Raw genomic sequence first — 13,394 nt, 5'->3', positions numbered from 1 at the left:
ATTTAAATCAGAACCAGATACATGAAGTCTTTCAGTCAGGGTTTAGGCCTCATCATAGTTTGGAGACAGCAGTGATTAAAGTAGTTAATGACCTGTTGTTGGCTTCTGACCAGGGTTATGTCTCTTGGCTTATATTGCTTGATCTGAATGCAGCATTTGACACTATAGATCACAACATTTTACTAGATAGACTCTAAAATGTTGTTGGGATTAGGGGAATAGCCCTGTCCTGGTTTAAATCTTATCTAGCTGGTCGCTACCAGTTTGTTAACATAAATGGAGACCTCTCAGCATATGGTGTCCCACAAGGATCTGTTCTAGGTCCTTTGCTTTTTTCTTTATAAATGCTAGGTGACATTAACACTGTGCCAGATTCCACTGCTACGCTGATGATACTTAGCCATATATCTCAGCCAAACCAGAGTACATACCTCATCTTAGTATTATTGAGGAATGTATGAAGGATGTCAGACAGTGGATGTTGAGGAACTTTCTCTCACTTAATCCTGACAAAACAGAAGTGGTTCTATTAGACCAATAAACAGCTAGCTCCTCACTCACTAATTCACTAATGAACCTCTATGGTCTCCCAATCACATCTTCTCTAACAGTTAAAGATCTTGGAGTAACTATGGATTCAAAGCACATGTAAATAATATTTCTAGGACCACCTTTCTCCAGCTCAGGAACATTGCAAAGATTAGGAACATATGCTCCTCACATGATTCAGAAAAGCTAGCCCATGCATTTATCATTTCAAGATTGGACTACTGTAATGCCTTACTATCTGGCTGTACCACTAAGTGCCTAAAAAAGCTCCAGCTAGTTCAAAATGCAGCAGCCAGAATTATTACTAGAACTAGAACAGTCTATTGAATTGTGTGTGATCTTGCATATTTCTTTTTATCTTGGATATGTTTATTAACTACTTCCCATCTTAGCTAAAAGTGTATATCTGGGGGTCCATGGGCATTGAGAGTTATGGTAAACTGGGATGTTATGATGCTGTCACGTCACCTCTCTTTTGTCACTGAAATTTGTTGATTGATAGCGGCAGCATGCTGATGTTCCAGAGTGCTCTCGTGCCTGTGCTTACTTCTGGCTCTATCCTTTTAGCCATGCTGCAATTACTAGATCTGCCAGAGTACATCATTGTACATTATTGTTCCATAATTTACACACCCTTATACCTGGACATGCTTAATAATATATTCTCTCTTTCTGCTGAGGTACATCTACCTCTGAGGTCATAAGGTTACTAAGCCTCAATCCGTCTCAGCTGCCATGGCTACTCCCACCACCCCTAATGTCCCCTACTGTAGCCCACTACAACTCCACCCCAGCCAACTACTTCTCCATTGCCCTTGATGGACATTCTTGTGTGGGATGGGTTTCAGACATGTCCACACCAATGGGACCAGAAAACTGGACTAATTACTACTAAACTGGATTAATTGCTTATTTTTTCATTTTATTATTACGTATTTTCTCTTTCACTACTTATTCTGCTCCTTATCGTCTATATTATTACTATTGTGGTGTCTGTTGTCGGCCAAAGGAGGATGGCCCCCCCACTTTAAGTCTTGGTTCCTTTCAAGATTTCTTCCTCATGCTCTAGGAGTTTTTCTTTGCCACTGTCGCCCTTGGCTTGCTCTCTGGGGGCTTGGATTCAGACATTTGTAAACATGCTTTGTGACAATATGTTGTAAAAAGCACTATATAAATAAATTTGCCTTTGAATTTGACATTAGGCCATCATGTGTGATGAAGGCTGTAATGTCACTACTGTGTCCATGTAAAGTCATATGTTGGCCCCCCCGTCTTCTTTTGCCTTTTTCTCAATGATGGCAGACTTCAGCAGATGGTCTAGTACCTCAGAACCTGCAGCCCTGATCGCAAATAGCAAGCATCGCAGTTTATAGCATATCAGTTTAACTGCTGGGTTGGGTTTCACTCTTTGTGCAGTGTTAACTACTTTAGTGCCAGTTTGTGATGAAATTCTAGAGGAAGCCATGCTTTCCAGCTTAAAACAACTACCCCTGGTGGAACAGTGACTTTCGATTTGTGGCCAACCATAAGTGCATTTATACATATATTTTAACTGGTGAACCTGAAAGGTTGTGGAATGCTCAGACAGAGCTGTTGTGGGTGTGCATTTACTCACAAATTCAGGAAACTCAGTCATTATATAGGATGCACACTCTTATGTAAATATGCTAATGTAATATTGAACTTGGTTCTGAAAAATTCAATTCAGTTTTGCAAATTGGTTTCATAGCAATAGTACTTTGAAACCCTTTGGGGTCGCTGACTAAATTTGGCAGCAGTAAGTGAGACTCATTCTCATTTTCACTGTTGGACTCAGACATTTGTAAAGCTGCTTTGTGACAACATTTATTGTAAAAAGCACTATATAAATCAATTTGACTTGACTTGACGGTCCATAAGGATGAAGTGCAACATGGCACCTTCTTTTAAAAGGAATTATACTTAATTAAATTATGCTGTAGGTATTACACTGTGTGCACAATTATTAGGAAAGTTGTATTTTTGAGGTTTCATTTTATTATTGAACAACTACAGTGCTCTCGGTCAATCCAAAAGGTTAATAAAACTCAAACCTGAATTTAAGAAAGTAAGTGAGGTTTTGGCTTTCTTAGGAGAATATCTGTGTGTGCATAATTATTGGGCAACTATTAGAGTTCAGATTCATTATGCAATTAAAGGAAAAACTGAAATTTTCCCCATCTCATTTGTTTAAAGTGAGAATAATAAACAAGACTCTAAATTTACAAACACATTTCTGACATTTAAAATATTAAATAAATAAATAGAATCAGTGACCAATATAGACTCCCTTCTATTCAATAACAGTCATAAACTTTCCATTCATGGAGTCTGTCAGTTTCTTAATCTGCTGACGATCAACTTTTTGTGCAGCAGCAACCACAGCCTCCAAGACACTGTTCAGAGAGCTGTACTGGTCACCATAAATTTTCCATTTAAGAAGGGCACACAAGTTCTTAATAGAGTTTAGGTCAGGTGAGGAAGGGGACCATGTCATTATTCTTTCATCTTTAAGGCCTTTACTAGCTTGCCACGCAGTGGAGTACTTCAATGCATGCAATTCGATGGAACATTGTCCTGCATAAAAATCATGGCCTTCTTGAAAGATGCAGATTTTTCCTGTACCACTGCTTGAAGAAAGTGTCTTCTAAAAACTGGCAGTAGATTTGGGAATTGATTTTGAGTCCATCTTCAACCTAAAAAGGTCCAACTAGCTCATCTTTAATAATAACAGCCCATAGCAGTACCCCAATTCCACATTGCTGGCATCTGAGTCGAAGTAGAGCTCTGTGCCTGTTATTGACTCAGCTACAGGCCAATCCATCTGGTCCATCAAGAGTCACTCATCTTATCAGTCCATAAAAACTTTGAAGAATTTTCTGCTATTTCTTGGCTCGGTCTTGACGTTTCACCTTATTTGTCTTGTTCAGTGGTGGTTGGGTTTCAGCCTTCCCTACCTTGGCCATGTCTCTGAGTACTGAACACCTTGTACTTCTGGGCACTGTAGGTAGGTTGCAGTTCTGGAATATGACAGCCCTGGAGGATAATGGGCTCCTGTCTGCTTCAAATTTTGATTCTTCTCAAATCTTTGGCAGTTAATTTGCATATTTTTTTTCTCAACAAATTTCTTGTAGCCCTGTTGACTACTTGCAACAAAATGTGATCTCGCCTCAATATCTTTTTAAGATTGTTGATCTCCTTAGGCCACACTCTCCCTCATTATACAAATACATCACCTGGTATGCTTAAATCCAATAAGCATTCTAGTTTATATAGCTTGGAGTTGGAAAATATGTATAAAAATGATAAGGTCACAATAATCTCTTGCCCAACAACTGTGCACACAGTGTAGTTATACTGGCATAGCCTAAAGTGGCACAGGCCCATTTTGATGATCCAAAGTATTCCAATAATGTCCATGTTCAAACAGATTTGTTAGACTTTGGGTTTGAGGACTTACCTGGTGCATTGCAGTGAGACCATCTTCATTACAGAGATCAGGACTAACACTGTATTTTAGTAGGTATCTCACTATAAGCAATAGAGAAAGAGAGAACTCATCAAGCTGTTCACAATACTTCACAGAAGAAATATGTTGTTTGTCAATTTAATCATAAGAATTATTTTTGCTTCATATATATAAATTTGTAGTACATCTTGTACATGATTGTAAGATGTCATTTAATATAGTAATGCGTGCTTAGGTTATACATGACTATCAAACTCTACAAACTTTTTTTCCTTATTTTTTCAGCACAAAGTCAGAAACCAAGAGAAATGCACATGTAGGTATAAAAAGAATACAGAATACAAAAAAGTGTATATGTGAATTATAGCCCCAGCTACATTTGTCAGTTCAGAGGCTTGATTTTATTTCACTCTAAATAGTAAAACTTTTTACATTCACCAAACAGGTTTGCATTAGTAGATTCAAAATTGTATTTATGGTAATCCTAACAAGAGATTAGAATATGCTATAACCAAAACTGAAATCATACTATACCAAAAACTTAAACATATCAAGTAAACCATTTATCAACAATTAAGATAATTATAAAACAATTTATAAACATTTAAAATAATATTGACCTTCATATATGTTGTCCTGTGATAGAAAAAATATTTAGCAAAACTGTTCGGAACTGAATGGTGAAAATTATCAGTATACTTCAGTGGTTCATCTGCTTACTTGGTATTATTTATGAAGGTATTTTCTTAGTGCTAAATTTGCACCTGTGCATGACTGAATTGCTTTTCAGAAAGATAAAATGTTTCATTATTAATTAAAATTGAATAAGTGAAATGTTGAACAAATATTGAGTACTGTATTGTGTTGTGTCTGTGTGGAAAGCCACAAAGTACATTTACATTCTTTACTTCCCTCCAATCAATCCAGACACCCACTCTGTTCAATTCATTGAACTGACCATTTTAGAAGGTAGCACATCCTGTAGAGGCCGCTAGACCTTTGGACATTGCAGTTTTCTCTTTTCTAAATCAATTTGAACCTTAAGCATGTATATATGCATTGCGGTAATGCAGGTATGATAAAGTATTTTCTATTCATTGGACAATTCCCCAGATTTTTCTTACACAAGTGTCACAGACTTGACTGTATTTCTGTGTGTACTATAGGGTAACCTGTGGAGAATATATGAGATGAATACTTTGCTAAAAATGAATTAAGATAAGAATGCTGTGGGATTGTGCAATATATATTTAGGTTGGATTATAACAAGGCAAACAACAAAGCAAATCACATATATAATCTGTAAACTAGAAGTTGAAAGTTAAGATATTAAAAAAAAAAAAAAGAGTGCCAAACATAGAATACACATGCTAAATTGTTTATTTATTTATTTATTTTGGCGTTGCTCATGGTCACTGCCATTACAGAAATGTTATAAATCATTAGTCCCACCAGCCCTTTAAGACGGTCTAAACAACAAAATTTTCCAGAACTCCAGGGGAGTCAGGTGGACCTCCACACTCAACCACACTCAACCCACTGACCTGGACTGGTTTGACCCTCTACCTGATGTTCCTCTGGCTTGGAAATCTTACTGTTCTGTTTTTGATTTTGGCTTGTTTGACTACATTATCAGATAGCCTTTTCACTTTTAAATGCACATCCACAAGCATCTAGCTGATTCTGATTTGTTACAGAATGTTTAACTCAGTTGTCATGAAGTCTTTATGTAGGTATCATGGAGCCTTCAAAACAGTGCCTTTCAGTAAATTGTTACCTATTTAAAATAATTGTACCAGTTTATACATTAATTGCTGTGTAGTCTACCTACAAATGAAACTGGGTTAGATCAAGGCAGAGAGTAAGCTAGTTCAATCCTTTTTTGTATTCAGTCATTCTGTATTTGCGCTTTTTAAAGAAGTTGTGATGATTTAGCAGGGCTGATACTTGGATAATTGTCATAAATTAAGCTGACAAGTGGGGATATACGCTTTTCTGCATTACCTAAATGGAAGAAGGGAAACAAGTAGGCAAGTTTGTTCTATAATTAAAAGAAAGTAGAAGGATGTGTGCTATAAGGTGAATATCTATATCTATGAAAAGACATTAACAGAATGCTGAGAGAATGATTGGTAATGTATAGTCATGGCCAAAGGCTTTGAGACACAAATTTTGGTTTTCACAAAGATTACTGGCTCAGTTTTGTTTTTGTTTTTTTTTTTGTTTTTTTTAATGGTATAGTGGAGTAAAATTATAAGCATTTGATAAGTTTTTTAACTTTTTATTGACAAATATATTCAGTTTCAGGGCAGTGTTTTTAGGCAAAATTCTAAGTAATCCCACTCCCTTGGGTGAGAAGCAACCCCACACATGAATGGTGAATCTCAAGATGCCTCACTGTTGGCATGACACCAGAGTCATGGTAGCACTCATCTTTTCTTCTCCAGAAATTAATTTGTCCAGATGTCCCAAACAGTCTGAAGGGGGCTTCATCAGAGAAAATAACTTTACACAAGTCCTCCGCAGTCCAATCCCTATACTTCCTGCAGAATGTCAGTCTGTCCTTGATGTTTTTCGTGGAGAGAAGTGGCTTCTTTGCTGCCCTTCTTGACACCAAGCCATCCTCCAAAAGCCTTCGTCTCACTGTGTGTAGATGTACTCACACCTGCCTTCTGCCATTCATGAGCAAGCTCTCACCCATGGGATTTGCTCAAAATACTGCCTAAGAACACTGCCATGAATAAGGAATGATATCAACACATCCTCCAAGAGCAACTTTTCCCAATGATCCAGGAGCAATTTGGTGATGGAAAATGCTATTTCCATCATGACGCAGCACCTTGTCACAAGGTAAGAGTAATATCTTAGTGGCTTAGTGAACAAAACATTGAAATTTTGGGTCCATTGCCAGGAAACTCCCCGGATCTCAATCCCATTGAGAACCTGTAGTCAATCCTCAAAAAGAGGGTGAACAAACAAAAACACAGAAACTGTGACCAACTCCAAGTACTGATCAGGCAAGAATGGATTGCCATCAGTCAAGATTTTGCCCAGAAGATGATATCCAGCATGCCAAGGCGAACTGCAGAAGTCTTAAAAAAGAATGGTCAACACTGTAAAAGTCTTTGCTTACACTGGATGTATTTGTCAATAAAAAGTAAAAAAAAAAAACTTATGAAATGCTTATAATTGTACTTCACTATACCATATAAACATCCGACAAAAAACTGAGGCAGTAAAGTTTGTGAAAACCAAAATCTGTTTTAAAGTGCCTTGAAAAGTCAAATGCCAATTTAGACTGACATCACTAATGTACTAATCACTGAATGTACTAATTCTATAAATATGAGTTGGGCTGGAACTAGGCAAAAATAAAAACAAATGGTCCTATCAGAGACAATATTATGAGCTCATATGCAAAGGCACAACTCAAAACTGCCTTGGAGGCAGAACAAATATAATTGGTCAATGAGTGCAAATTAATGTAACTGGTTAACAAGCAATGTGTGTAGGTTTCAAATACTGCACATTCACCCCACATGGGTCCTATGTTGTCACTACCAGAAATTACTTTAATAGCATGTGCGTAAGAATGTACTGTGGCAGTCAGTGGAACTGAAGTAGTTGCTCGCAAGTGAAGTCTAAATGTACCATCCATGTACAATAAAATCAAAATCTTTTGCAAAGATTTAGGGCACACTATTAGAACCACTGGTATCTGTTCAAAACACATTTTGGGATAAGATGGTAGACTACATCATCCCATACATTAGCAGAAATACAACTTTCATGCTGGAACATACTTATTCCATGTTAATACCTGCAGAGTAAATGCAAAGCATTTATATTATCAGAGTAAATGCAGAGCATCTATATTATTCTGCAGCTTCCTCAGAGACAGCAATCATGTACTATTTCAAGTTTATTTTTGCAGTTTTAGATGCTATTTTGCTAATCTGCTGTTTGGTTTTTTTTTCCTTTCTGAAATTTTGTTTCTTTGTTTTGTCATCTTTTTTTGTTTTTGTTTTTTGTCTTGGTTGAAGAGTGAGTAATTCCATAATGTATATATATATATATATATATATATATATATATATATATATATATATATATATACATACATATATACATATACATATATACATATATACACACACACACACACACATATATATACACACACACTACATTAGTATTACATACAGCGAGATTAGGATTAAGTTATACTTTTAAGAAGCCAATAAAAGGTTTAATTTGTACACTACCAACAAACCCATGCCTATCTTTAATATTGGGGATGTGGATCATTACACTACATGAAGTAATAAAACCAGGAATTACTGATGAAACAACAAAACTGTATTTTGTTTACATCGTAAAAAGGGGAGGGGGGTAATGGAATTATGCTCTGAGGAAAATATGGCATTAAATTACCAATATAATACACCATATATTGACGCTGCATGATATTTGGGTGCAGAAACATTAACTACATGAGCCCACTAAGAGCAGCCCATAGCAACAATCATCAAATGTCCTGTTGGCCATATCAGTCTCACAAGGTTGAATGCTAAGGCTCATGAAATGAAGACATTCACACAGACACATACAAAACTACAATCCATGGCATTTTAAGATTAAACATTTGGTTTTGGAAACACACATATCGATGGGAACAAACTGTATTTTTTAACAAATTTAATCATATACATCTTAATCAATTTATCATTCTAAAATAGATTATGAAATACAATTATTTAGGCTTGTTCAAACAATTTAACACATAATAGGGGTGTCAAAGTCTAGTCCTGGAGGGCTGGAGTCCAGCAAAATTCTCTGCACAGACACACCTATTAAACTTGGCAATTGATTGATGAGTTGAATCAGGTGTGTGTAATGTTACTTAATGAAGAGCTGTGTTGTCACAGTACTACAGAGGCCAGTGTGGTTTGGTTACTGACCTGTTTAATTGCACCCGATTCAGCTTCTCAGTCATTCATTTGATTTGGATTCAACTGGTTTAGCAGGTGGGTCTGAATAAAGCAATCGCTAAACTTTGCTGGGCTCCAGCCCTCCAAGACCAAACTTTGGCATCTCTACTATATACTATAAAAGGTAATGCATGTTAATCTTTGTTTATATGAATTTCTAGGGAACCAACATGATTGTCTTTACTGTGGTTTTTTGTTTGTTTTTGGAAAGATTCTTCTGTCAAGTTTCTTTTTTCCCTTTTAAGAATTTTAGCTTTATCTTGATTAAAAGACAAGTATTAAGGATAGGGTGAATAAAGATAAAAGTCTTTTATTTCATTTATTTTTTGCACTGTAAATCTACCACATACAATAAAGCCTCTTATGACAAATATGATTCTCCCCTACCAGAGCAGATGAAAAATCATCATATTAAGCTGTAGATTAAAAGATGTACTGAGTGCATTAGAATAATGCCAATGCATGGGGAGAACAGATGCTTCCAGAAAGATAAAATATATAAACAAACAGAAAGAGGAAGTAGAACCACACCCCATCACTTTATCTTATTACAAAGAAGATAATGATTTGGATTGGGGGGGGGGGGGGGTGAAAGGGATGACAAACCCAGTACACTATATATGGAGAGTTATGAGGATCCAATTCTCTTGGTCTTATATACATGCAGAAACATATACTACCTACTACATTTACGGCATTTAGCTGACACTTGCGTCTGAATACAACTTGAGCAATTAAGAGTTAAGGGCCTTGCTCAGTGGCACAATAGTAGCAACTTGGCAGCAGTGGGGCTTGAACTGGCAACCTTCTGATTACTAGTCAAAAAACCAATGAGCTACTACTGCCTCTACTACTACTTAATGCACATGCAGGAACACAAACTATCTATCTATCAAAGAAACCAAATATAGGAGGAGTAAATAATAAGGTACCACTCCCTGGTAAAATAAAAGACACTTCACAAATAACATGGGCCCATTAACATTAAAATTCAAATACAAACTTTGGACATTGTTAGGTATCACTTCCAAACTCAGTCACTTCCAAACTCAACGTTTTATCAAATCTATGCAAAAAAATACAAGAATACTAGAAGGGCAACTAAAAATTGTGAAATACTTTACTCATACTTGATTTGAAGTTTAGTCAATTGTTGGAACATGCTTGGACTATAACCTATAAGAATCAATTTATCTAATGGATTTTCAATAACTTTCAAATTTGTAAAAAACTTAATGTTACTATTCACTCGGACCTTTCATTTAACACACACATATGCACTGTTACTAAGACTTCCTTCTTCCATTTATGTAATATTGTTAAACTGAGACACTTTCCTTATCAGATGCTGAGAAAATTGGTCTACGCTTTTATCTCATCGAGTTTGGATTACTGTAATGGTCTTATAATTGGATGCTCTAAAAAGACGCTAAATAAACTCCAATTCATACAAAACGCAGCAGCCTAACAAAATTTAGAAAATTTGACCACAGTACTCCTGTTCTTTTAGCTCTGAAAAGGATGCCACTTAAATTTTGAATCGATTTTAAAATATTTCTGTTCACACAAAGCACTAAATGGTCTGGCCCCATAGTATCTGAGTGAACTCATTGCATAGTATAACCCATTTTGTACTGCACTCTCAAAATCCAGGGTTACTCATAGTCCCTGAAATTAGTAGCCCTACAGCCGGGGTAGCGCCTTTCCTATAAAGCCTCTCAGTTATGGAGAAACCTTCCAGCTTCAATCCAAGACTCATACACACACCAAATATTTTCTCAAGCTTTCAGTTAGACTTCTACATGTAAAGGTTCAGAGCTTGGAGCCCCATAGAGTTTTCTGGTCATCCAAGATGCTGATGCTGCCATTCAGCCACTTCATGCGTTTACTCAAGTTTGTGATGATGATCTGGATGGAATGCAATATTTCAGAGGGCCATCAGGACTGTGGTAATCCTTAGGCCCTCCATTTTAGTTGTGCTGCTACACATAAACCTGCCAGAGCCACACGCTAATTGAAGGCTTGTGTACTGTATATGGACTGTTTATGTAATGTGTACCATGACAAATGTAACCTACATATTTTTTGTTTTATTTGCGTGCTAATGAATAGATGATGCAAACAAGTGGTCTAGTCATGCTTGTCGGTGACAAAAACATTTAGAAAATGTTCCAGTTGTCAGTTGATGTGCCCATGACACCAGCTGACACCCCTTCCCCGCCAGCCAATACACCCACAACGCCATCTCAGAAACAACCCACTCACCCTAGATTCACTGGAGTAACTGACACTCCATATCTACACTGAAAGTGGCTATGGAAGTGGACTAAAAATATAGTAATAATAATAATAATAATAAAGTATGGACTAGTACCAGCTGGGCCACCCAATGGAGGATAGGTTAACTCTTTAGTCTTGGTCCTCCTAAGATTTCTTCATAATCCCCACCTAGGGAGATTTTCCTTGCCTCCGTCAACCTCAGCTTGCTCAATAAGGATATGTACCCATACATTTGTGAAGCTGCTTTGTGACAACTTGTGTAGTAAAAATCTCTATATAAATAAACTTGACCTTGATCTAAGACAAAAATGTCATTTAATTACTGAAGAACTAGTAACGTTTGTCTTGTAACAGTTCCAGAGGGTGAACTCAATATATCAATGTAGTCCTAAAATATAATGTAAAAAGAGCCCTCCCTAAACCATTCAAGTGCCCTATGTGGATTGTGTATTTTAAACAGTAAATCATTCTTCATTTCACTTAACACAATATTGAGAATTGAGGGCTTAAAACTTCAGCAGTTCTTTGCTACAACTCATTAACCCTAATTTGTTTAGAAGTGGTGAACAATTATGTGATTACAAACTCAAGCCAGCAGCTCTACAAAGCAAAATATCAGCATCATCTTCCTGAATACTTGTGGTGGGAATTTCTAAATGAATCCCATTATCAAAAAATCTGAAACGTGTAATCACAATAAGATATAATATAGATCAGTAACCACACACATGGATATAATTTGTGGGTTTGAATGTGAGGTATATGGCTACTGATTGTAAAGCATGCAGGAATAAATGTACCTGGTTTCTGGAAATTATTTTATACATTTATTGAACATTAATTAAGTAGAAATATCATTAGCATTATTCACATAACAGAAAGGAGTGATGCTACCATGTATTTGTTTCAATTAAAATGAACCCTCTTCTTATTGCTCTGTTAGTATAGTTAATTAGAGCACTCTGGTTTACAACAAATGAGCAGACTGAGATCCCTTGAGCAGGTTGGTATATGTCTGCTTCCAAATGAACTCTGGTGCAGTTAATTTGAAGTATGAACTCAGTACAGAACAAAGGCACCAAATAGACCAAACGCAGGAGATGTTCTCACAAGATGCGACCCTAAACAATGCCAAGAAATATTTTATGCCAAGAAATGTTGAGAGCAACAGGCTCCTATGCTTTTACATTACCAGACCAGTAATGTTTGCAGGAAGCGAAAAAGCTCGATTTGGTTCTATTTTTGCCACTTTCCACCTGCAGGTTCTACATAAAAACAGTACAAAATTAAATACTCTTACTATAATGCAATAATATATAATATATGAAATTACACAGTATTTTCCACTAGGTGTGCTAGACATCTCCAGATGTACACAAAGTCATCAGTCACTCAAGTGTGCAAGATGATTTTTTGCTAAAACATCCCAAACAACTCCACATAAACAGCTAAAATAAGCCTCTTCCTTTCCATGATGTCCAATAGTACTGGTGATCAAATCACTCTTAAAACTTTCTATGACTGTGTTAGTTTATCCAAACAGCATCACAGGCATTCACTATAATTTAAATGACTACAATGTGCAAGCACTGGTTCGCTGGGTGCACGACTGTAACTGACTAAATGGGTAAACAAATAAGGCAAGTGTGTTAGGTTACAAAAGAAAAGTCCGCGCTTTTGTACAAACACGCGAGCAAGCAAATAAAAAACTCTACTAGCATTCCATGTACTTTTTAAACATATCACGCAGTTGCGTTGATGGTAATTGAATTTCCTGTGACAAAATCTGAAGTTACCTTACACCAGAAGCATGTTTTGAAAGGCCATTTAAGAGGACGGGCATGATTGTTGTTGAAATTTAGCAAAGAAATACGGTGTATTCAGCATGGGATTTCTGGTGAAAAGTTGGATGTAGACGGCTGAAAATCAGTAAGCAGGTACTTATATTAGTCCTAAAAAAAATTGTTAATAGATGGACTATATTTTAAGAATATTTGATGCTATCAAGTGAATTATTTGAGTAGATTGGGCCCACTAGAGGCTGTGGGTGCAGGAGGGTAACCTCTTACCAGCCCTAAGACTAGCAA

At 36.5% G+C, this 13,394-nt stretch overlaps 1 protein-coding gene across 6 annotated transcripts in view; it reads right to left on the bottom strand.

Annotated features, from left to right (window-relative positions):
* Positions 1 to 13,394, bottom strand: part of ppp1r16b (protein phosphatase 1, regulatory subunit 16B) — a 74,249-nt gene that overhangs the window by 40,861 nt on the left and 19,994 nt on the right. For all 6 annotated transcript variants that reach the window (XR_003410684.2, XM_027010740.2, XM_027010738.2 and 3 more), the window contains one exon: positions 4,028 to 4,098. Coding sequence is in view for 5 of the 6 variants with exons in the window: in XM_027010740.2 (XP_026866541.2) it covers positions 4,028 to 4,098 (71 nt within the window). In the remaining variant the exon portion in view is untranslated. The remainder of the gene's footprint in view (positions 1 to 4,027; positions 4,099 to 13,394) is intronic.

The sequence above is a fragment of the Electrophorus electricus genome, chromosome 3 (assembly GCF_013358815.1).
Source record: "Electrophorus electricus isolate fEleEle1 chromosome 3, fEleEle1.pri, whole genome shotgun sequence".
Classification (NCBI taxonomy): Eukaryota; Metazoa; Chordata; class Actinopteri; order Gymnotiformes; family Gymnotidae; genus Electrophorus; species Electrophorus electricus.
Note: the sequence above shows the minus strand (reverse complement) of the source record. Positions and strands in the feature narration are given on the sequence as shown.